Consider the following 24,691-nt stretch of genomic DNA (forward strand, 5'->3'; position numbering starts at 1 on the left):
TGCATTGAGGTCTTACCATGTTCAAATATATCTTAAATTAATATTTTGAGTCATTGTTATAGCAAATACCATACTATTTAATATTATAACACTTAGTATATATAAAAGTTAGATATATTTACGAGACATTTTTTAATTCAAATTAAAAAAATTAATTATCTCTTTTTTAATTTTAAATATTATTTTCTAATGTAACAAAAAAGTGAAAATAACAATAATCACTCACATAATTAAAATAGAGAATTTTAATATATACATGACACTATATATATCAAGGATTATTATATATGATATATAATTTTTTTTCTTTTCTGTAATGACTATTTATATAATTTATTGAACAATTTTAATTTTTCATCTTAATATTTAATAAATTTAACATACAAAATAAATAACTTAAGTTATCATCTAGCACAATAAGTATAATAGTGCAAATATTTATTTATTTATTAGTAGTAAAAAATATATAAATAGTATAAATTGATATTTTTTTAATATAAAAGCAATAATAAAGATTATTAATTAAGTTAATTACATAATTAAAAAATTAAGAAGAATTTATTAAATAATAATAAAAAATAAGATTACTATTTTCACATATTACAAAATTTATAAAAAAAATTGGATAATAAATCAATCCTCAATAGATTATATATTAATTCTGTCAAAAAAAATAAATAATCAATACATTGGATATTATTATTTACGTACTAATATATATATATATATATATATATATATATATATATATATAATCGATTATTAAGTTTATAATTAATTTTTAATCTAATTTTTGGTAATTAAAATTTAAATGATTGAAATTATTAAATGATGAATATTTTGCATCTAACCAATTTATTTTTATTGAAATTAAAAAAATGATGAGTTGTTAATCAATTCTAAATTTAAATTTAAATTTGAGTAAGAAAATAAAAAAATATTTACATTTTATCTCACTAACCAAATTAATTTTAAAATAAGAAATTACTTTGTACATCATATATTGTAAGATAGTATGGTCATTTGTTATTTTTAATAGTAAATATTGGCAAATAAAATGGTGTAAGAAATTAGAAGAAAATGTATTTACAAGTTTAGAAAATATTAATTTATTTTTCAATAGAATAAATTATATATTGAATAACAAAAGTTGTTATCGATTTCTTTTCACACTAACTAATACTCAACGATGGTGTTTCGATACACCATATTACCAAAAAATATTAATCGATCTAATAACTTTTGTAATGACATAAGTTTATGAATTTGAAAATTTAAAAATTATTTCACAAAATGTGAAGTTTTAACAAGTAACAATGTTGATCATATTGTTTTGATTTCAAGAATGAATACGATAGTAATAAATAAAATTGTCCCAAGAAAATTTCAACAAAGACAAAAATTCATAAGTATTTCTATTAATGAAAAATTAATCTATTTTAAAGACAAATACAATTTTTTCTACATATTTTTTAACTTGGAAAGTCGAGAATTAATCCACCACATATTGATGTTCTATTTATTAAGGGTCTGTCGCTAACTAATGGATTGTGATACACAAGGCGAGATTCAAACTCCAAATACTTGCTTAAGCGGACAAATGAGATGACCATTTAATAAATTTAAATTGATTAAAATAAATATTAATTATTTTTAATATTTTTAAGTTGAAAATTTTTATAATAATAATTACTATGTATATTTTTTATTTAAATTTTAATAAAAAATTTTATATAATTTTATGTATTATCCCGTGTAGGACACGGGAACATACACTAGGGATAAAAATCGGATGTCTGCACAAAATTTAGATCTTGAATTATTGAATAGCATAAATTGCTCTGGTTTGCCTCCATATAAATTAATACTCAAGGTTGGTGATCCGGTGATGTTACTGAGGAATATTGACCAATCCAGTGGTATTTGTAATGGTACATGGCTACAAGTTAGGAAGCTTGGAAATCATGTCATAGAATGTGAAGTCTTAACGGATAACAATGTTGGTCATATTGCTTTGACTCCAAAAATGAATATGGTACCAACAAATGAAACCGTCCCAGTTAGATTCCAACGAAGACAGTTTTTCATAATAGTATCGTTTGCCATGATAATTAATAAGTCTCAGGGACAAACTTTATCTCATGTTAGATTGTACTTGCCCAAACCAGTTTTTACACATGGCCAACTATATTCGGCACTTTCAAGAGTTAAGAGTAAGAGATATTTAAAAGTTTTACTTATGAATCACGTAGAAATGTCTATAAATTTAACTATCAATGTTGCTTATGGAGAAGTCTTTGAAAAAATAAGATTTTAATATAAATATTTTAATTTTATTTTAAATTCTGTACCAATGTATAATTATTTTACTTAAAAAAAGTGTAAAATAATTATTACTCACTATTTTTAAGTTAAACTTTAATTTTGAGAATAATTTTATAAATTTCTTAACATAATAATTATTTTATGTTTTTTTTAAATATCTAAACATATAATTTTTTTTTTTACTTTTATAAATTTTTTCGTGAGCACGGGTTCATACACTAGTTTAGTTAAAAAGGGGTTTTATAAGTATTTGTCTCACAACTTGTAAGATTTTTTTTATATACTCAAATGTATTAAAATTTTTTCTTTTAAGACATTCTTTTATTTTTTTATTGTTTTTAACTAGTATCTTTTGTTTTAATTTTTAAACAAGTATATTTTGTCAAAATAAATTGATGACCAATACTTTTTTTTTTATCTATTTTGCATTTAAATTAATGCTAACCAAATACCTATTTTTATATTTAGAATGTTAGCTCTAGCATTTCTTAAAAAAAATAAAAATAAACAAGCATATTAATATTTTACTTATTTTGATATTTGTCTTACCACTAAAGATCCTATTTATATTTAAATCAACAAATAATTTATTAACAAATTCTTATTATGGATAATTGATTAAAGTAAAAATAAAAATAATCATTTTATATAAAAATAATTTAAAATTAATATTACCCAATATGAAGTGACTTTGCGACGATACAGTATACTGGATGTGTTGACTGTTGAGCTACATACTGTGTGAATCAAATTGACTTTCTACATCGTATATGTATGTTACCTAGTCTTTTAAGGCATTTGGATTTTGGAGTAGATTTATTCAATTTTTTAGTTTATTTTATAAACTATAAAATTTAAGTGAGACTAAGGAAAAATATAAAAATAAATATATTTTATGATACGAAATTGCATCTAACATTAACTAAAATTTGAAATAATCTATTTTTCTTGGTTAATAATTAAAAAAATACGTGCAAGCAGAGATATGGATACGGAATACATTGTCTCCGAGATAGTTTTTTATATTTTTGTATCCACTCTTTTACGAAGGACAATGATGGATATGGAATTTGGAAGAGTGGACACGGACTTTTTTATAAATTTTGTTTCCCTTTTTATCCATAGATATTTTTTATTATTCCAATATTATCCCTTCTTATTTTTTTTTATAATTAGTTTTGAAACTTTTGAAAGATAAATATTATTAAAGGTAAAATTGATCTTTTAAAATGTTAAAAAATAATTTATAAGTTGTAATTGATTTTATATAATTTTAAAAAAAATCAGTTTTTAGATAAAAAAAATTTTCTAAATAAAAATAGATTTTTATGTGGAAAAACTAATTTTTTTATGTAAAAATGAATTTTTTTTAAAATTAATTTTTTATTTAAAATTAATTTGGCTTATTAACCCAAACAAATTTTTTTATTAATTAAATTCAGATCTATTTTTTTATTAATCTTAACCATATATATTCCTACATATTAATAATAAATTTAAAAATAAAATAAATATATTTATAATTTTTATTTTAATATAAATACAATTATATATTTTTTTATTAAAATTTTTGGTCTCTTCAAACATTTTTTTCAAGTTTCGTCATTATCTATTAAATTAGTTTGTACTTGATGTAGAAAATTTGGAATCATATGGTTATTTTAGTTATTTCATATAATATTTTAGCCTTATTCATGTGTATCCAAATATAATACTAGACATTACATTAGTATCTTGTACATTGTATCCAAACACAATACATAAACAATAATTTGTAGTATCTTCATCCTATTGTCTCTGTCTCAGTGTCATGTTCTGTCCTATCTCTGAAAACAAACACAACTTAGGTAGCGTTTATTTTTGGAGACAGGACACAGAGACATGGACAGTACATGTTTAAAATGTATTTGGAAGCAGAGACATGGACATGGAATATATTGTCTCTGAGACAGTTTTTTATATTTTTGTGTCCACTCTTTTACGAAGGACAATGATGGACACGAGATTTGGAAGAGTGGACACGGACTTTTTTATAAATTTTGTTTCTTTTTTATCCATAGATATTTTTTATTATTCCACTATTATCTCTTCTTATTTTTCCTATAATTAGTCTTGAAATTTTTAAAAGATAAATATTATTAAAGGTAAAATTGATCTTTTAAAATGTTAAAAAATAATTTATAAGTTGTAATTGATTTTATATAATTAAAAAAAATCAATTTTTAGATAAAAAAAATTGGTTTTCCAAATAAAAAAACATTTTTTATGTGCAAAAACTAATTTTTTTCATGTAAAAATGGATTCTTTTTTAAAACTGATTTTTTATTTAAAACTAATTTGGCTTATTAACCTAAACAAAATTTTTTATTAATCTATTTTTTTATTAATCTTAACCATATGTATTCTTACATATTAATAATAAATTTAAAAATAAAATAAATATATTTATAATTTTTATTTTAATATAAATACAATTATATATTTTTTATTAAAAATTTTTGTCTCTTCAAACATTTTTTCAAGTTTCGTCATTCTTTATTAAATTAGTTTGTATTTGATGTAAAAAATTTGGAATCATATGGTTATTTTAATCATTTCATATAATATTTTAATATTGTCCATATATATTCAAACATAATACTGGACATTATATTAGTGTCATGTACATCGTATCTAAACATAATACACAAATAATAATTTTTAATGTTTCCGTTTTATTGTCTCTGTCTCAGTGTCATATTTTGTCCTGTCTCTTAAAACAAATGCAGCCTTAGAGATTAACTACATATGCAGTTAACTTGAATAATTTTTTAAAAAATTAATTTTTAAAAAAATTTTAATAAAAAAAAAGAGATAAAAAAAAAAACACTCGAAGACTTGTCATTGATTTAAGCCTAATGCATAGTGATAGCGCCCTCCACATAGTTGCGTGGTGCGTTCTCAAATGTCAAGCTCCCTTTCCTCGCGGCGTCATTTATACTATGGGTGTGCATGGGTGAAATCAGATTTGATGTGATCTAGATTCAATTTAAAATATATACAGATCTATTTATTAGATTTGAATTTGATCCTAAATCCGATGAAATCTATACACTTTAGGGTTACGATTATATCAGGTAAAAACCGAGTAAAACCGGACCATTGACATTACATTATTTTGATACCTTATAAACTAGCATGTGAAAATATCCAAATTTTTAAGATTTTAACCATTATTTGACATAGTAAAATTTACTTAGAAAAATATAACAAGAACCAATTCTTTTCTAAAATTAAAGCATAACTATAATCAACACTAATATTGTCTAATAACACCAAATATTTAAATCAATACAAATAACACAATATTATATATTAATTAGTCTAAAATCTTATGCATTTTAAACATAAAACATTAACTTATAGTCTTATAATAACTAATAACACAAAATATTAAGATTTATAATACTTAGATTCCGCATAAAAATAGTCATTATCTATCACTAATATACAAAATATTAATTATGTATGATGACCGAGTCACCGAACTGATTTCGGATGACCCGAACCATGATCAAGACCCAACATGAAATAATAACTGAATCTATTTTTAAGACCCTTATCCAATTCTAGACCCGACAAAATCACACTAAATTAACTCCTAAAATATTCGAAAAACCAAATCTTTGAACCGGACCGAACCATTCACACCACTAATTTCTGCAAGGTCGCCTAATTCATAGCGCGTTTAAAATTTACTATGAGTAATAGTGAAAAGTGAAAATATGGTTAGATATAAATAATGTTATATGATTGTTTTTTGTGTTATTGAAATTTTTGTTGTGGCTCATTTTATAATTAGCTGGAGTAGGCTAATACCTTAATTAATTACTTAGCAAAGTTGTATTTGATATGGTTTCAATTGGTCATTTGGCCCATTTAAAGTTGGTTTGAACTGACGTGTCATATGACTTTTCCTAGTGCCATATAATGCACATATTCCCCGAGCTTTGACCTGTTACTGTTAGCAAGGTTATCCTGTGACTGGTGTGCTCTACTATCCTTCTCCTTCACATACAGGTTTTCCAATCCATGAGAAGCAAATGATTACAAACACGAAGATAAGCATTTACTTCTGATCATGCACCACAGTGCTCTTTCAAGTTACAACGTGTCAATCAATAGCTACTGAAAAAAATGATCGACTTATGTTTAATTAAGCCTTTGTATATTAGTTAGGGCATAGATTATTAGGTGACTAAAAAAATGTATATTAGTACCCGTAACGCAAAATTAGAGTTAATTACAATACAATATAGACAGCGTAAAGTTGCGGCAGCTTCAAAGTGCACTATAGAAAGAGAGCTGAGTGTGTGCCATGTGGTAATCATTTTTTTAATGCATTCCCTTCTCGTACAAGGAATATCTCCCTCATCCAAACCAAGAGCCCTACGGCTTCTTTTGCTGTTGACTCTTCGTTCTTCGTGTTTCTTCCAATCTATGGGCTTATTTATTTATTTATTTGTTAGTTTCTGTGGGTAAATATTTATACGGAGAGTAAGGAAGGTGGTGTTGTGGGGGGTTTTACTTTTGAGCCGCTATGGCTTCGTCTCTGTTGCTCGCTGTCGTCTTTGTCTTTGATCTCATTGCTTTTGCTCTTGCTGTTGCTGCAGAACAGAGGAGGAACAACGTAAGACTCTCTCTCTCTCTCTCCTCGTTACTTTAGGGCTTATGACATAATTGAAAAATCTTGGGTTGGAAAGGTCATAAAAATTATGACTATTCTGTTGATTATTTATTTATTTATTTATTGGCAAAATATGATTTTATTATATTCCCTGTTTGCTTAATTTTCTTTGACTTCTCGTTGAAATTTAACTGACCAAATCCTAATCCTGCAAAGTAGAAGCCTCTAGGTCTTTATGTTTTGGGGAAGGGGGAATAAGATTTAGCTTTTATCTAGTTATATTAGCTTCTAGGAATAACTGTATATACTTGTGTATAGTAAGATTCGCCAATCACTGTTAGATTTCATGTATACAAACTTTCATAGAATCCTCATGTGCTCGTTGTAAAGATTTATCCATTACGTTGAAACATCTAAGACCTAGAGATCCTCATAAAAGACTTAATATGAAGAGATTCATAGGGAGATGCTGCGATATAAGTGTTTCAGCAAGGCAAGAAGGAACCTATAGGGTTAAAAAAATACCAACTTTTATTTTATTTTTAACTTTTTAGGAACAAGCTTTTCAATACTTCATGATTCATCACATTGGAAACCATAAAAATTTAGTTAGTTGTACACACATGATGATGCCGTTGAAGCCTCAGAAGCAAAACATGAAACAAATGTTTTGCATTGTTGTAATGGATTCCTTTAATGTATGTATATGCTGGTAATACAGGCCAAGCTAGTTGTTGATGCTAATGGTAGAAAGTACTGCCAATATGATTCTGACATTGCAACTGGCCTTGGCGTGGGTTCGTTCTTCATCCTAGTCGCGAGTCAAGTGATCATAATGATTGTAACTAGATGCCTCTGCTGCGGAAAAGCTATGAGACCAAGTGGTTCCAGATCTTGGGCAATTTGCTTATTCATAACTAGCTGGTACACTTGCTTCCAATTGTTTTCCTTTTCTTTTCTTATTGATTTCACATATAAAGTTTCAAGACCAACTTTTTAACCAGGACAATGATAATTGAACAGCACAGATCGAACATGATTATGCACAATAATTTCTCTTGGACTTATACTATTGTTCGCCAAGTTTAACTTGGTGCATTTAAGACTTGAACTGACATGGCTATGTGGTTGATTCAGGGTAATGTTTATTATTGCTGCGGCATGCCTGCTGGCCGGTTCTGTGAGGAATGCTTACCACACCAAGTACAGAGATCTCTTGAAACAGAGTGCACCATCGTGCGAGACAATGAGGAAGGGTGTCTTTGGAGCCGGAGCTGCATTCATCGTTCTCACAGGCATAGCCTCTGAGATTTATTATGTTAGTTTTTCCAAAGCTAACAATGGTCCTCCCCCCTATGCCAGGGACACTGGTGTGAGGATGGGAAACTTATAGAGCTTTTTCTTACTTAGTTAGTAGTTGGGAACATGTTTGTGTGGAAAACTGGCTAATATCATTCATGTGAAAATAGCTATTTGTAAATTATGAAGACGGTTGTGATTCTGATGTTTAAACTATACCACATGTCTATTGATTCTGCTGATATGCTGATCTAGGAATGAAAATGTTATGCTCTGTATGATTAAACAGTTAATTTTAAGTTAATAGCCATATTGATATTTAATTATTTATACATGAAGGAACTTTCTACCTTTACCAGGGATCCACATCCCCTTGCGTAATTACATTTGTTGTTGTTGGTAAAAGCGTAGAATTTGAAACACATTTAGTTTTAGAATAAAATCCTATTATAATTAGGGGTAAAAAACCATATTAAGCCAACAGGCTCAAAAAATTACGTAAATATGCCAAAGCAAAAATCGTTTCAGCAATAAGCCAGATCGTATTTTTATATAATTCGAACCAGGTTGGTTCGAACTCTATTTCTTAGTAAATCGAACCAGGTGAGTTCGAATTAGGGTTTTTTCTTGCTACTAAATCGAACCAGCCTGGTTCGAATTAGGAATGAAGGTAATTCGAACCAAGGTGGTTCGAATTATGGAGAGAGAAGGTTTGCATGTAATTCGAACCGGGCTGGTTCGAATTACACCAAACATAGTTCGAACCAGGCCGGTTCGAACTATGTGTGAGACTGACTAAGCTGTGTATCTATGGACGAGGCAGATCCGAATCGGCTAAAGAGATGCGGCCTATGTCGCCAACCCGGACACAGTTTAATAAGAAAAAATAAACGCAAAACTGTTTCAAGATTCATTGATCATACAAAATGAATGTCCCAGAACAGAAATAAAAAAAAAAACATAGGTAAACAGACTATAACATAAAAAGAAAAGTACAAACCACTATCATAGATGATTGAACTTTAAAGAAAAAAATACATAACAACATGCATACTAGCAAGATGCGCACTAATGTAGATAATGCTAACACTAACAACATGCATACTAATGGTGTCCTGTCTGAGACGAGCCTCCAACCTGTGGGCAACTACGTCGCGTGTGTCCGGGTTGGCGACATAGGCCGCACCTCTTTGGCCGATTCGGATCCGCCTCGTCCATATTCGTCCGTATCCTAGTCGATCTAGGACGACCCTCTCTGGCACGCCTCATGGCAGGGTCTGGAATCACCGTGGGCCCGTCGTAAGGTGGCCAGAAGCCCTCCGGGATGGGAGGTGTGAATCCCATCCGATACACATTGAAGACCGAGCTAATCTGATAGACGCTGTGAACGTAAGAGGTCCAGGTGACCCGTGAGTATGCACAGCACGCAAGTGCGTGCTGACACGGGAAATGAAGAGCCTGGAAGTACCCGCAGTCACATGTCCGAGAGGCAAGTGATACTCTGTAAGTACCCAAGGAGAAAGAACCAGTCGGAGTTGTCTCTGCTACAGTGAACTCGGAGTTATCCCGGTCATACAGCGTCACCGTGAAGCACCTGGCCGTCTTCATGTTGGCCTCAATACACTTCACCAAATGCTGACTAAATTGTTGTCCTGTTCCCATCTGGGCCTCAGCCTCTCTCCCCTTGCGAACAAACAGTTCCGCAAGCCTACAATATGTTGCCTTCACCAGGGATGCTACAGGGAGATTTCTGACCCCCTTCAGGATAGAGTTCACACACTCGGAGATGTTCGTCGTCATGTGACCGAATCTCCGTCCCTCATCACGATGCTGAGTCCACAACGAGTAATCAATCCGGTTCGCCCATTCACACATCGCCGGATCTTCAGATCGCAGGATATCAAACCAGTAATCAAATTCAACCTCGGTCTTCGCATACGCCGCGTTCACTAGTAGCCTCCTAGCGTCTTTGCCCTTGAAGGTTAGGGCAAAATTAGCCGCTACGTGTCGTATGCAGAATGCACGGTACGCAGATGGAGGTAGCCAACCGCCATCAGGAGCCTCAAGCGCAGCCTTGATGCCGTTGTGCCTGTCCGATATAACCAGCAGACCGGGCTGCGGGGTCACATGCTATCGAAGGTGCGAGAGAAAGAATGTCCAGGATTCCGCATTCTCACCCTCTACTAGTGCGAATGCCACAGGTAGAATGTTGGAGTTCCCATCCTGTGCAATCGCGATGAGCAACGTTCCCCCATACTTCCCATACAAATGTGTGCCGTCTATGCTGATTAGCGGCTTGCAATGACGGAATGCCTCGATGCAGGGCGGGAAAGTCCAGAAAAGTCTGTGGAAGTACGCTTGAGATTCGTCCACTTGTCCTCCAACTCGAACCGGGCTCGTCTTCAGGACCGCAACACTCCCAGGCATTGTCAGCTGGACACCCAAGACCCACCTAGGCAGGTCGTTGTAGGACTCATCCCAGTCACCGTATATGAGGGCAATAGATTTCTGCTTCGCCATCCAAACCCTCCGGTAAGTCGGCCTAAAACCAAAGTGCGCTGCCGTGGCGTTCAGGAGCACCTTGATGCTAACGGATGCATCGGCCCTAACCATTGGCATAATGAACGCGGAAATCACATGATAATCCAAACTCCTGTGGTCACTCGAGATGGATGTGGCCAGGCAAGTGTGAGGTCCATTGTACCGTTTGACCTCCCAAATGCCCTTGCGCTTCCGGAGACTCAGTCGAATCAACCATGTGCACCCATTCCCAAACTCGGAACACTTGCCCACATACCGGCGGTGATCGGACTCCACCACCTTGTACTGTACCCCTCGCCGGATGCTGTAAGTCTTCACACTTAAAAGGGCCTCATCTTTATCCTGGAATTGCTGACCAACCTGGAACTCTGTCAGACCAGTAGTCCCTTCCGCATCTCTAGCTCCGAATCCAACAGCGTGCCCTAAAACCCCCTCATGTCTCATGGCGTCCAAGTCCAACGAGGAAAAATGTGGTGGATACTGCTGTGTGCCAGAGCTAGAACCACCTACATCCAATGCAGGCCCAGTCGCTCCAATATCATCAACGCTATCATCGTCAATCATATCCGGCTCGACGTCATCCTCGTCTTCATCGTCCAAAAAACCGTCTCCTACGCCAACAGGTGCAACTCCCAGTAAAGCGTTCGGCAAATTTTCCCTTTCCACTACCTCGTCCCCTTCGGTGGCATTCAGGTCAACAGCGAAAGATGGGGAGGCGACATGTTGGACCACTGGTTCGTACACAGGGACGGACGAGGAAGCAACGGCAGGCCGGGAACTTGAACCTGCTGCATTCGCTATAGTGTTCGTATTCCTGTTCGAACCGCCGGAGCTGGATACAACATCAACCAGCCGGGCCAACAACTCCGGTGTCCTCACCTCCGGAAACTGCCGCCGACAGAGATACATTACTTGCAAGTCCGCATCATTATTAATCGTGAAGCAATCATACTTCACCGTATTCTGTAGCACCGTGACTGGAATGCGATAGAAAAACTTCTTTACCCGCTTCGCACCCTCCAGACCGAGCTTCATTAGTACAGCGCTAACAAAGTCATCGTAACTCGTCGTAGATGTTATGACAATACATAGAGGATTCTTATCTGTGAACTTTACTCCGGAACGAGTTTTTCTATTAACAGATCATCTGTGGTGCACCAAAACCACAAAACTCTCCTCACTAGCCATCCTACTCCCTCTAATGAGACTAACTCACGTTTGGAACCATATATATACAGTCAGTCTCACACATAGTTCGAACCGGCCTGGTTCGAACTATGTTTGGTGTAATTCGAACCAGCCCGGTTCGAATTACATGCAAACCTTCTCTCTCCATAATTCGAACCACCTTGGTTCGAATTACCTTCATTCCTAATTCGAACCAGGCTGGTTCGATTTAGTAGCAAGAAAAAACCCTAATTCGAACTCACCTGGTTCGATTTACTAAGAAATAGAGTTCGAACCAACCTGGTTCGAATTATATAAAAATACGATCTGGCTTATTGCTGAAACGATTTTTGCTTTGGCGTATTTACGTAATTTTTTGAGCCTGTTGGCTTAATATGGTTTTTTACCCTATAATTAGATTAGTCCTATCAATCCATGTCGTATTGTTGTTTCATTTTCTACCTGTGGAACTATGATTCCTATCACAAATAGTGATGTGCTTTTCCTTGAGATTTATGGAGAGAACATTCAAGTTAATAAAGTGACATGGATTCAGCCTAGTTGCTTCCAGATATCTCCTATTCATAGCTGGTGACTTCAATATATATGCAGTGTTGCAATCTGTTATTTATTTTATGCTTCAATTAATTGTATGTGTTACATTACTCTACTCGAGTTTGTGTGGTTGGAGTGGTTATTGTAGAGTGTATTCTTTATGATACCATACACTTCTTCTGATGCATTAAAGAAAGAAAATCTCTGGCTCTCACATTTGTTCCCTTAAACCTTCAAGTGCCATTCACCTTCACAAGTTGCGATCTACCTTTTACTTGTATATATAAGTGTGATCAATATAAGGATATTTTTTAAGCCAATTTCTGAATTTACAAATTTACAAATATCAAGCGACTAACTTTTTTTTTTTTTTTTTTACATTTGAGCCAATACTAGTCTATTCTTTCTTTTTTTTTTGAAACTAAAAATGTTGGTCTCTAGAATTTTGTCTTTTTTTTCTCCTTCAATTCGTTTCTTGATGATAAATAGAAAATTAAAGAAGTTCATTCCCGTAGGAAGGCTTAGCTTTTTTTTTTAATTATTTAATTAAATATTTATTGAACTAATAAAATAAATAGTTTAATTTTGATATACTGGTAGTGTAAAATATTTTACACAGTCGTGTAATCAGCCAATCACAATTATTCTTTTAGATGGCCATTTATGCGGTCAATATAAAAGATAATTATTTTTGCTAATAAGGCACTATGTTATTAAAATGTACGTATAAAACGGTTTTTTTTATTTGACAGTGTATCAAAATTAAAATTAAATTCTAAAATAAAACCCACATATCACATGATACATAATATAATTTCTTATAGGGCGAGGTGGTCTAAACCGTTGATCCTGGTCCTGCTCCCCTTATGGGACATCATTCATATATAGCCGCAGCAACTACCATGAGAGGAACAATAATGAGAAATGGCTATGGATAAATAATAGACATCCCCAACCTCTATATCTATAATGCATGCAATTAAAGCTTCGGGACAACCTAGACTGGACACTACTACTACATTGTAAATGATGCCTTTTTTTTTCTTTTTCAGGGTTACACTAATGCTTCATCATGTTCTCAATCTCATTGTGGTCCTAACAGCTCCCCCAATTAAATACTCCCTCCTATTTCTTTTATTTCTCGGTATGGTTAACATTAGATCAATAATGTATCTAAATTCATACATTGATGAGAGGAAATTGTACACTCTTACTATGTCGATGTAAGCGCATTATTTTTATTTATTAGGTACTACATAATACTGCCTCAACTTGCAAGGTGCCTCAACATTTGAGGTAGTAGGTACATAACATTTAGGTGTCAAAGTAATTTATATATGTGAAATTGTAAAACCAATGCGTACTACCTCATCACCAAAGATGATACCGATTGTGGCAGTTTGTGAATTGTGAAAGGGGGCATCCTCACATGCATAAAGGAAAGAAAAGCTGCTAGTCTCTTCAGTCTTCACCCCCATTTGCTAGGATTATTCTAAGAGGAGTGTCATTTGCAGCAATTTTTGTGTTTTGTAACCATCAATTAGCTATTAATAGTATTTTTAATAGTGTGAGATTATATCTAATGATGAGAGATCACTCACTTTTTTTTTATGGTTAAATACTAGTCACAAAACACAAAAGTTACTTGTTCCTAGACTTTTTTTTATTCTAATTCAAATAAGTACAGTTATTGAAGAAATAATTTATTTTAAGGCAATCATTAATACTCATTTTTTTGTAATCTTGATGAAATTTAACTTAATTCCTTATATTTTCAAAGAAATATATATGATGTACTTATAAATATAAACATATACAATAGTAAAAACAAGTTAATATATTACTTGAACAAATAGAGAAAGAATAATAAATTTCATTGAATTTTACATTTAAAACTTGTACTTTGACAATATATGCTAAACTTGTATAAAAGGGGCTACCGTAGGTTATAGGTTTGGTACATAAGGCTAAATGTTTTACATATGGGTGAAACACAAAACTATTTGATTATTTTAGTGTTTTGAATTTTTATGATGGTAATATAATTCGTAACTAATGTATTGTAATTTTTTTAATTATACAAAGATGTAATAAAAAAATAAAACGTTACTGATATTTTATAATAATAATATTTTTTAAGGTAATTTTTAACCAATTCTTTTTCAAATAAAAGATTAGTTACTCTCTAGATATGTTTAAAGCTCATTGATAGAAATTCATTCATCTTACTTAATTGTTTTCTTAAAGTGGTTGCGATGCATTCTATATGTATAGATTGCTTTCGACCAAGGTCTCTAGTGCAAGTATCATGAACGAATAATAACAATAAAACCTATGATGTGCGGACACTAACATAGGATACGATACGATACGAGATACACCGACACACTAATTTTAAAATCTTATAAAATACAGGATATGTATATATATATATATATATATATATATATATAATATAAAGTATTTTTTAGATAAATCGTAATGATATTTTGATATTTTATTGATATTAAAATATAAATTATTTTTTTATTATTTTTAATATCTTATTTTAATTATATCAAGTATTTAAAATATTTTTTATTTTAATACATAATAATATATACTATATCTAAATTTATTTCAAGAATATATGTTAAGAATAAGACTGACATGATAGTATTTAAGTGTGTCCAAGCATGTTCGAAGAAGAAGTTTTGTACTTTTCATTAAGACATGGTTAGACACAACAGACATGCGTGTCGAACGAATGTCAATAAATATCATGTCTAAAATATGTCCGACACGCAGACACAATAACTCAACGAAGTGTCCATCTTTCATAGAATAAAAATATAAAATTAGTCCGAAAAATTTACACTGTTTGAGCCAATTCTGTTGATACTGAAAAAAATATTACGCTATTCACGGTGAAATGGGGTTACATAATTCACTAACCTAGTCTGCTAAGTTAAAAGAATAGTTTTTTTTAATGACTAGTTAAAATAAAAGTTAAAGGTAATCATGATAAAAAAAATTAACCTTATCTTCATAACAAATGCATTCTATATAATAAAAATATTTAAATTCTAAATTTTTGTTAATCTATTAATAAAATTTATAAATTATTCCGTCTTTTATCTTTAATCTCATCTCTACCTCTATCTCTTTTTTTTGTATTCTAAATTTTCATAATCTTGTATATCTTAACTACATTTTCTCTTTTTTATTATCCCACCACCATCATCATGACGATATCAACATCAACTACATCAATCTTTTCACCTCATCAGCTCCACCTTCTTCTCTCTTTATTGTCACAATCATAATCACATCATCCTTTAACAACAACAACAATATATAATTAGGATTGGCAATGAGTAGAGTAGGGTAGGATTTAGACTCTACCCTAACCCTATCCACAGGTAGAAATTTTTTTTAAAATTCTATCATACTCTATCTGCGGGTTGAGAATCTCTCAACACTAATCCTATCCCCCGCATTATAAAGTTCTAAACTTTACCCTACTCAATCCTACCCGCAAAAACAAAAAAAAATTTAATAAATATAAAATTCAACCATTTCAAATTTCACACATATTAATAAAATAGAAAATAAAAAATTAAGTTCAAATTAATTTAAAAACAAAAAAATCTTAAAAAAATTAAACATAACGTTACAAATAATATGATTATCAACTACTTTAATGATTATTTCAAATTTTTATAAGAACATTGTGAGGACAAGACTCACTTTCTTCACTACATACATAACTTATATATATATATATATATATAGAATAAGGTTTATTCTAAACCTGTACCTTACCTTATTCACAAGTAAATTTACACCCTACCCTACTCTACTCACAGCGTATATGGTAGACAACCTTACCTGAACGAATTGGGTACCTACGAGTAGGTATATATTGCCAGCCTTATATATAACTGCAAATAATTAAACCACAAAAATTTACGTTTTCTTCAAAAAAAAGATTAAGAGAAGAATAATGGAGAGAAATCCAAAGATCTTGAATACCTTGGAGAAGGTGGCGCCATTGACAAGGTTAGCGTTAATAGAGGAGAAATCGACACCGATTATGTCGCAAAGGACAAAGATAGTGATCAAGTCGCAAAATTTAAGAATGACGGTCCACAACCACTGCCACTTCTCCCTCCTTCTTCCTTTGGCGTGTTCTCTCTCTCACACACCCCTCAATTGTTGTTTTTCTTTCTCATTTCAATTTGTTTTTCTTTATCCCTCTCATCTCGATTGTTATTGTTAGTAAAGGTGTATGGACCGTAGCAATGGTGAGATAGTGGGGTAGATAATAAAAAATAATGTTAGAATTGATGTAGAGGTAGTTGTGGTAGAAGTGACAAAAAAAATGATAAAAACAAATTGCATGGTATAGTGGGAAGAGAATGAAGTTTTGGTGAAAGAAGAGAGACAGTAATTTAGAGCTCTAAGTAATAGTAATTAAGGTGGTATTAATAGAGGACTGTAAAAATTTAAAATTTTGATAATAAAGTTAAAATTAAAATTAAAATGCGAAATAAAATTATTTTATCAAAAAATTAATAAAAATTTAGAATTTGAATATTTTTATCGAACAGAACTAATTTTTTATAAATATAATATTAATTTTTTTATAAATAATTTTTGTTAATATTAATAAAATCTATGAGTACAAATAATTATTTTTTTGGAGAAAAAGACAAGCAAAAACAAATCTTGAAAATGATGTGGAGGGAGGCCCTATACATGTGTTCCGTACACTGTTTTATTAAACAGGACTAATGAAGATGAAAAAATAAATAAATAAAAAAGAACCCCAGCAGACAAAATGATCATAGAAATAAAAATAGATAATATGAATGAGCAATTATACACTGAACATATACACCACAGAATTCTCAACAGTCAGTCACAGCATCAAAGAATGATTCTCAAGAAGTGGTATATAGTGGTGGTGATGAATCATGAGCAATAAAAATCAATTGAGATGATATATCATTCCATAACTCCCGACATATATATATATATACAAAATCCACAAGAATCTTCGATCACATTCTGTTAGTTTGGCAGTGCAGGATCAGACCCCATTTAACAACAACTATCCTCGTCACAAAGCACTCACAATTCACAAAACCTTAAAAAAGAAAAGCAGTTTGGCAGTGCAGGATCAGACCCCATTTAACAACAACTATCCTCGTCACAAAGCACTCACAATTCACAAAACCTTAAAAAAGAAAAGCAAAATATCCAAACCACTGATGAATAATTCTCTATAGCTGGATTCTCTAGATACAACATCAGTATATGACACACCATTTTATTTATTTATTTAGAGACTAGAGAAAAAATGGTAGAGATCAGATCAGAGAGATAAAGAACAAAGAGGGAGAAATAATCAAAGTGGGTTACATCTAATAAATTGGGATCCAATTTTTGAAAGCCTGGAGCTGAAGCTAAAACATAACAGCTCCAAAATACTGCTCTTTGTAACAATAATAATCACTCCATCTGAAAAACAAGAACACTCACTAATCTGTAAAAAAACACAAAATTAAAAATAATAAAAAAAACACCCCCAATTAAATCAAATAAAACAAAACTAACTAATCTATGAACACCACTGCCATGTGTCATGTTGCTGCATCTGTAGTTGATCTTATTTTCTTTTTTGGTCTCTCAGGGTTTGATATCATCAGAATCATCCCAAGGATGATTATTGTTCGGATCAGTAGAGACCAAAGAATCAATGTCCTCCCAACCCCAATAGTTTGACATTTCCATTGTTGCTGCTGGTATCTCCCATGGTTGTGTAGAAGTAGTGGTAGCCATTATGCTGTGCATGCTTGGTTCCTCTATTGCTTTAAACTCTTCACCACCACAGTTATTATAAACATTGGTGGATTGCAAAGAGGTTGAAACTGAAACTAAACATGGGTTTGTGTCAAAATTAGAGCTTGATGCAGTTGAGAAGGGGAAAAGCAAGCCTTGATTCTGAGGAAGAGACAAAGCTGATGAACCAAGAAAGATGCCATTGGTATTATTGTTATTATTACCAATACCAATACCAATACCATAATCTTTACTTTCTGATGTTATGCCTCTGGTAATGATATTATTCATCAGATTCTGATGTAGTAGGAAAGGTGGTGGACGAATCAGACCTTGATAGAGGGAAGAAGAAGAAGAAGGAGAAGGAGAAGCTATGTTTTTGTGATCATCCATTGCAAGAGAAGGAGCTTGAATTCTGATGCTTGTGGTGCAAGTAGAGGTGGTGGCGGTGGCTGTGGCGGTTGCTGTTGCGGTTGATTTTTTGACCCTTTTGTTCTTTCTTCCACCACCAACTGGAACATTGCGCAAAGTTCCACCTTTGGTCCAGTGCCTCTTGCAAGTTCTACATAAATAGCGAGGCTGAGACTTGTTGTAATTGTTGTAGTAACAGAACTTTGTGTTGGTAGATTCACATCTTGGACACTTCATTGGCTCTGATGATGATGAAGATGATTGATTCTGTTGTTGTTTCTTCATGATATGATGAGGCTTTGGAATTGGAAGCTCCAAGTTCTGTGATTCCAATAAGGCTTGGTTCCAATCAAGTCCACTACTACTCCTTGAAACCTGCTTGGAACTCAAACCCATAACAAAAAATAACACAATCCAATAAGATATATAATTAAAGCAGAAAAAAGGTGCAAGATTTTGATGATGATGAATAGCTATCAGCCCTTTGATCTAGGCGCTAGAAGAGGGATGAATCTGAAGGATAGCAAGAGTAACAGTATGAGATTGGTGCTGATGCTTATAGCACAAACCGCGTTTTCTAATAAAGATTTGTTTAATGGAATAAGGAAAGTCCTTGGAAATTGAGAAGAAGTGAGCATGATCTTTTATCTTCTGCTGTCTATATCTAATGACCTTTATTATCTATCTGTAAAAGGACCAATAATTATAACTATGTATAGATATAGATATATAAATACAAAGGAGTGAATTGAAGAATCTCTTGCTGAAGTTGAGCGTGGTGGTGAAGGTAGTAGTGGTTGTGATTAGTGATAGTAACAAGTAACAACTACTATACACCTTGGGATATCACTTTTAATTTCCACAAGGAGAGTATTATAGACAACAGAAACTTAACCATGAAGTTCAAGGTGGGTGCTTGACACGTGGAATGTTTTTGGCCGTTGATAGTGCTCTCTAATTGTGAAATAATCAACGTAGATATATGGCCAAGCTACACACATAGACTTGACCACCAAGCAACCAATGCAAACTACAAAGTTGGCAAACAACGGTCCATAGCCTAGGTTTTTGGGATTTTTCATTAGAGGAAATTAAAAATTGAGATCATAAAATATATTCTTAAAAAAAACAATAATAATATTATAAAAAAGAATAATCAAACGGAGTGTATATATTTATATAATAAGATGATGTGAAATTTGAATTTGAGATCATCCATTCTCAAATATATATAATAATAGTGGGGCATAAGATTCTTAGTGAGGTTAATAACAGTTGGCAAAAGCATGGTTTGTAGTGGGACACAATTGAGGTGGTGGTGATTAGTGGTCCTATCCTATGTCATGTGATTTACATGTAGCAAGATGGTGATATCTATATGTGTTGCATGCACGTGTTAAGTTTCATCTTCTCTATGGATATACTATGTTTATGTCTCTAGATTCAATCATGCATCCACCATCTATCATACATGTAATTTAATTAATTAACATTAATCAATTTCTTTTATTCTAAACTTTTTTTTTTTCAACTCTCACGTGTATTTTAAAGGTTTAAGATAATTTAGGGTTAGAATTTATGTTTTAAAAATATAAAAAGAAATTATAATTTAAAAATTTAGAATTTTAAAAAATAATGAATATAAAGATAAAAACTGTAGTAGTTGATTGGATGATAGAGGCACACACCTACCATAGCACAACAGAATTTGATGGTCAGACTCAAGAGACATCGCAACCACCCTCGGTCAAATAATTTGAATCTTGTGGATAATATTATACTTACATTGCTTTTAATTAATAATAGACCCCTTTCATAATAAACTCCTTATTTGACAAATATTGAAGTTGGACCCTAATTCTCTTATTAAATTAAATGAGAGATAAATTAACTATGTTTAAGAAATTATTAATAATTTTTTTTTAAAATTTTGGATTGATGAAACTTGTACACAAGAGATAGAGGGAATAACAAAGATATGGTTTGAGATATTGGGTAAACAATGGGATCGTTATTATAGACAATTTATATGACTAGGAGTTGTCAAATTTTGAATGTGTATATGAACACACAAATTCAGGTATAATGGATAGCAGCCAATTGGTCAAACAATAACCAAAGCGTTACAAAGAAGCATTTGATTTTGATTTTCACAACATGTATGATAGTAACATTGTCAGGAATGTGAATTTCATTATTTCAAGTTGCTCGATCTACGATAAGTGATTTAATCTAATGACAAATTTGGGATAAAATTAGACGGTGCCATTCTTTTCATCGTTTAATTACTAATTACTATATGGAAAATTACGAGGAACTAATAAAATATTTATGCAATTTGTACAATGGATGTTTATAAAGTATTAGAGATATAATTATTACTGTTACTTTTTTTTATCAGTTAAAGTTTTTAGAATGAGTGGTATCATGACATGGTATTAGAGTATTAGATCTTAAAGATCAAGAGTTCAATTCTTGGTAAACTCCAAAGATATTTATTATCCATAGTACTCGAATAGTTATTCTAGATAGTATAGGAGATGTTCATTTAAAAAAAATACTATATATATTTCTATCTTTGTTGCTCTCAAAATATCATATTGCATTAATAAAATAAAAACACACTTATTTCTACTTTCTTTTTTTTTCCTTTTTGTGTGAATAGTAATTAATTCATATCTAATATAATTTGGCAAAATATTTAGGAAATAATAAAAAATTAATCTAAAATTATTTAAATATTTTTTTGTAGTTTTTATTTATTACTTACTTTAATTTATATTTTTAATTGTAGTTGAAATAATTAAATAATATTAAATATATAAAATTAAAAAAATAAAATAAAATAATTTTAAATTATTACCTCTCTCACGTTATCCATAATTTGGAGAGTTGTATTAGAAATGGATGTGTTTGACACCCTACTAAAGAAAAAGCATAGGAAGCCAATGGAATATTTGTATAATATGTATAATGTAGGTTTAGGAAGTTTTAAAGATATAATCATTAATATTATCTTTTTCTATCAGTTGAAACTTTTGGGATGAGTAGTATCATGACATGATATTAGAACTTTAGATCTGAAAATTAAGAGTTTGATCGTGAATTCCAAAATCAGTTTAAGTTTTTTGAATGAGTAGTTTCATGACCTGAGATGTATATTATACTCGAATAATGTATAGATGATGTTTATTTTATAACTCAATAGTCCATTATACACATTGTACATTTAATGAATTATTAAATTTATCAATTTCATCACATATGCATCTATGTCTATATACAATGAAAATTATTTTTTGTAATGAAAATGTATAGTGACCAAAAGTAATTAGCAAAAAACAGTTAAAATTTTGAATTTTTTTTTATCTTTTTATCATTACAGTCTTGTAATCAGTTTTTTCTTAATTCATATATAGTTAGTTACATCATATTTATACAAACTTTTAAAAAAAATTTAAAATTGTTATATTGGAGAATTAAATTGATATTTTTTATTATATAAGACATTTTTTTAAATTTATCTTCGAAAATTTTTTAATCAAATTAATCTTTTAAGGATTGCGAATTAATTATATTTATCCTCCAGTCACTCTAAAGATTGATGTTGTAAAATATTAATTGATAACATATATAATACCTAAAATGTCTAATTGGATATTGACTAATATAAAAATTTATTAATTTAATAATTTTTAATTATAAAAAATCCTATTTTTAATATGACCTAGTGACTAAATTGATAGATTTTTATAAGCATATTTAATCAATATCTAATTGAATATGTTATCTGTGATGTATGCTATGAGTTAACATTTTACATCATCAATCATTGATGAAAAAATATATATATATATGAGTAATTCCGACCAATTTTATTAAAAACATTATCAAAGATAAATTTAAAAAATGGTTTATCTTTCAAAAACTAATTTAAATATTAACCCCTACATTTATATTTAAAAACATGACTTGAGTATTAAGTATGACTTGAGTATTCATATAATGAATGACTTAAGAATTTGATAACATTTCTTTTAAATCATATATATATATATAGCGATGTATATATGAGTTGAATTAGAAATTATCACGCCATAATTTCACCAACTTGACCGCTAGAAGGATTAAAATTTCAGGACCACAGAAAGCACATGCAAATATATAATGAAGGCACGATTAGGATAATTAAGAACACAATTAAAAAAACATTTGATTAAACTGGAGACCAGTTTAAAATACGTTGATATATGATATGAAGATTGAAGAGTGGAGAATGTGCATGAAAAATCAATCTTGGTCGGTTGGTTAGGTAAAGGGGTCTACTATATCAAATTGAAGAGGACAAAACAAGGAATGTTTGTTGGCCAGTTTTGAAAGTGACTCAGTGAATTAATTAAATAATATCCAAGTTGTATTCTTGAGTAAGGCAATATATAGTCTATTATGTCCGACTAAGATGCCACTTATGTCCATCAAATAACTTTACATTAATAATAACACTATACCACTTATTAATTAATTATTATTAGCCCTTAAAAAATATTGATTAAGGATCTAAAGAACAGATTCGCGTGCTGACTCTCGCTGTTGCTGGTGGAGCCATGTTTCTAATTAGTTTCATAATTAACTATTAGTCTTTCCAATCAATTTATTTAATTTGTGGTGTTCAATTGTTGCCGTTGCTTAATTGGGGGTAATAAGAATCGGAATAATATTTTCATTATTACAATCACAATTCATAAGTGTACATATGTCACAGAATCACTGGGTGAGTTGGGGCCCACCTGATGAACCGTTTTGGCAAATGATGCTTCCAGCTTGGAGTATTGAATTGTGGCATTCATTTTTTTGGTATTCAATATCTTATTGACTATTTTATTTTATTTTATTTTATTGTGTTATTTTATACTTTGCATGAGTGATAGTACTTTTTTGTATCAAATTTTTTTATATACGGGGGGTTTAATACTGAGTTCTTTAGAAGCTTACTAGAATATGAAAACAAATGTTAAAAAAAAATCGCGGGGGCAGTTTAGAGAGATCGCTAGGTGTAATTTATGATTTATTAAATAAATAATAAAAATGAGTGGGTGCGATTTCTAACTTTTTTTTTTTGAAAAATAATTACATATAATACAAATTAATGATACCATTTTTGCACATCACCATACATAGCACAAAAAAATTGGTGTCATTAATTTTTACACATTACTATCATACTCTTGTCATATACACATGTCTTATTATATTGAAAATAATTTGCGTAAATTTATTTTCTTAATAAATAATTTTAAGTTTAGATTTGCAAAATAATAAAATCTTTGTAACCGGAACCACATGTGAAGTTGATTAAATAATAAATATTTTACTAATTAAAAGATATTAGATTCAGATAATAAAATATTTTGCACCAAATTTTTTGTGTATTTCATATATATATATATATATATATATATTTACGTTAATAAATTGATTAGAGGTTAAAATTACATAAATATTCTGAATAAAAATTAATTATATGTCTGTCCTAAATAAATTTACATAAATTGAATCAACTAAATTTAATTTATGTACAAAATAAGGAATTCATGTAATTAGCCTACTAAATAAATTGTTTCTGGGAATTTTTTGTTTTTGTGGTAAATCGATATAGGTTAATTCGATTTATCTGTATAGAAAATATATCACAAATCGAAGCAGGTTAATTTAATTTAGTATGATTTATTTAGGGTTCGATTTTCCATGATGTAATTTATTTCATATCGTTTTAACGAGCAACAAAGAACATATTAGTACGTACTTGTTTAGATCGATTTAATAAAAATATTATTATATTTAAATAGTACTCAAAAATTAATATATTTAAATACTGGTTTGAATTAAATATGTTTATATTTT

At 30.6% G+C, this 24,691-nt stretch overlaps 2 protein-coding genes across 2 annotated transcripts; one reads left to right on the top strand and one right to left on the bottom strand.

The window, feature by feature from the left end:
• The first annotated feature begins 6,635 nt into the window (after window positions 1-6,635).
• LOC130967376 (uncharacterized) lies at window positions 6,636-8,622 on the top strand. The gene is made up of 3 exons (XM_057892202.1): window positions 6,636-6,994; window positions 7,713-7,915; window positions 8,129-8,622. Exons 1-3 carry the CDS (start codon window positions 6,905-6,907, stop codon window positions 8,382-8,384), a joined length of 549 nt encoding a protein of 182 aa, XP_057748185.1. The 5' UTR covers window positions 6,636-6,904; the 3' UTR covers window positions 8,385-8,622.
• An 8,814-nt stretch (window positions 8,623-17,436) lies between these two features.
• LOC130970829 (dof zinc finger protein DOF1.4-like) lies at window positions 17,437-19,916 on the bottom strand. Its single transcript, XM_057897023.1, has one exon. It carries the CDS (start codon window positions 19,184-19,186, stop codon window positions 18,227-18,229), a length of 960 nt encoding a protein of 319 aa, XP_057753006.1. The 5' UTR covers window positions 19,187-19,916; the 3' UTR covers window positions 17,437-18,226.
• Between the last annotated feature and the right edge of the window lie 4,775 nt (window positions 19,917-24,691).

The sequence above is a fragment of the Arachis stenosperma genome, chromosome 3 (assembly GCF_014773155.1).
Source record: "Arachis stenosperma cultivar V10309 chromosome 3, arast.V10309.gnm1.PFL2, whole genome shotgun sequence".
Taxonomy (NCBI): Eukaryota; Viridiplantae; Streptophyta; class Magnoliopsida; order Fabales; family Fabaceae; genus Arachis; species Arachis stenosperma.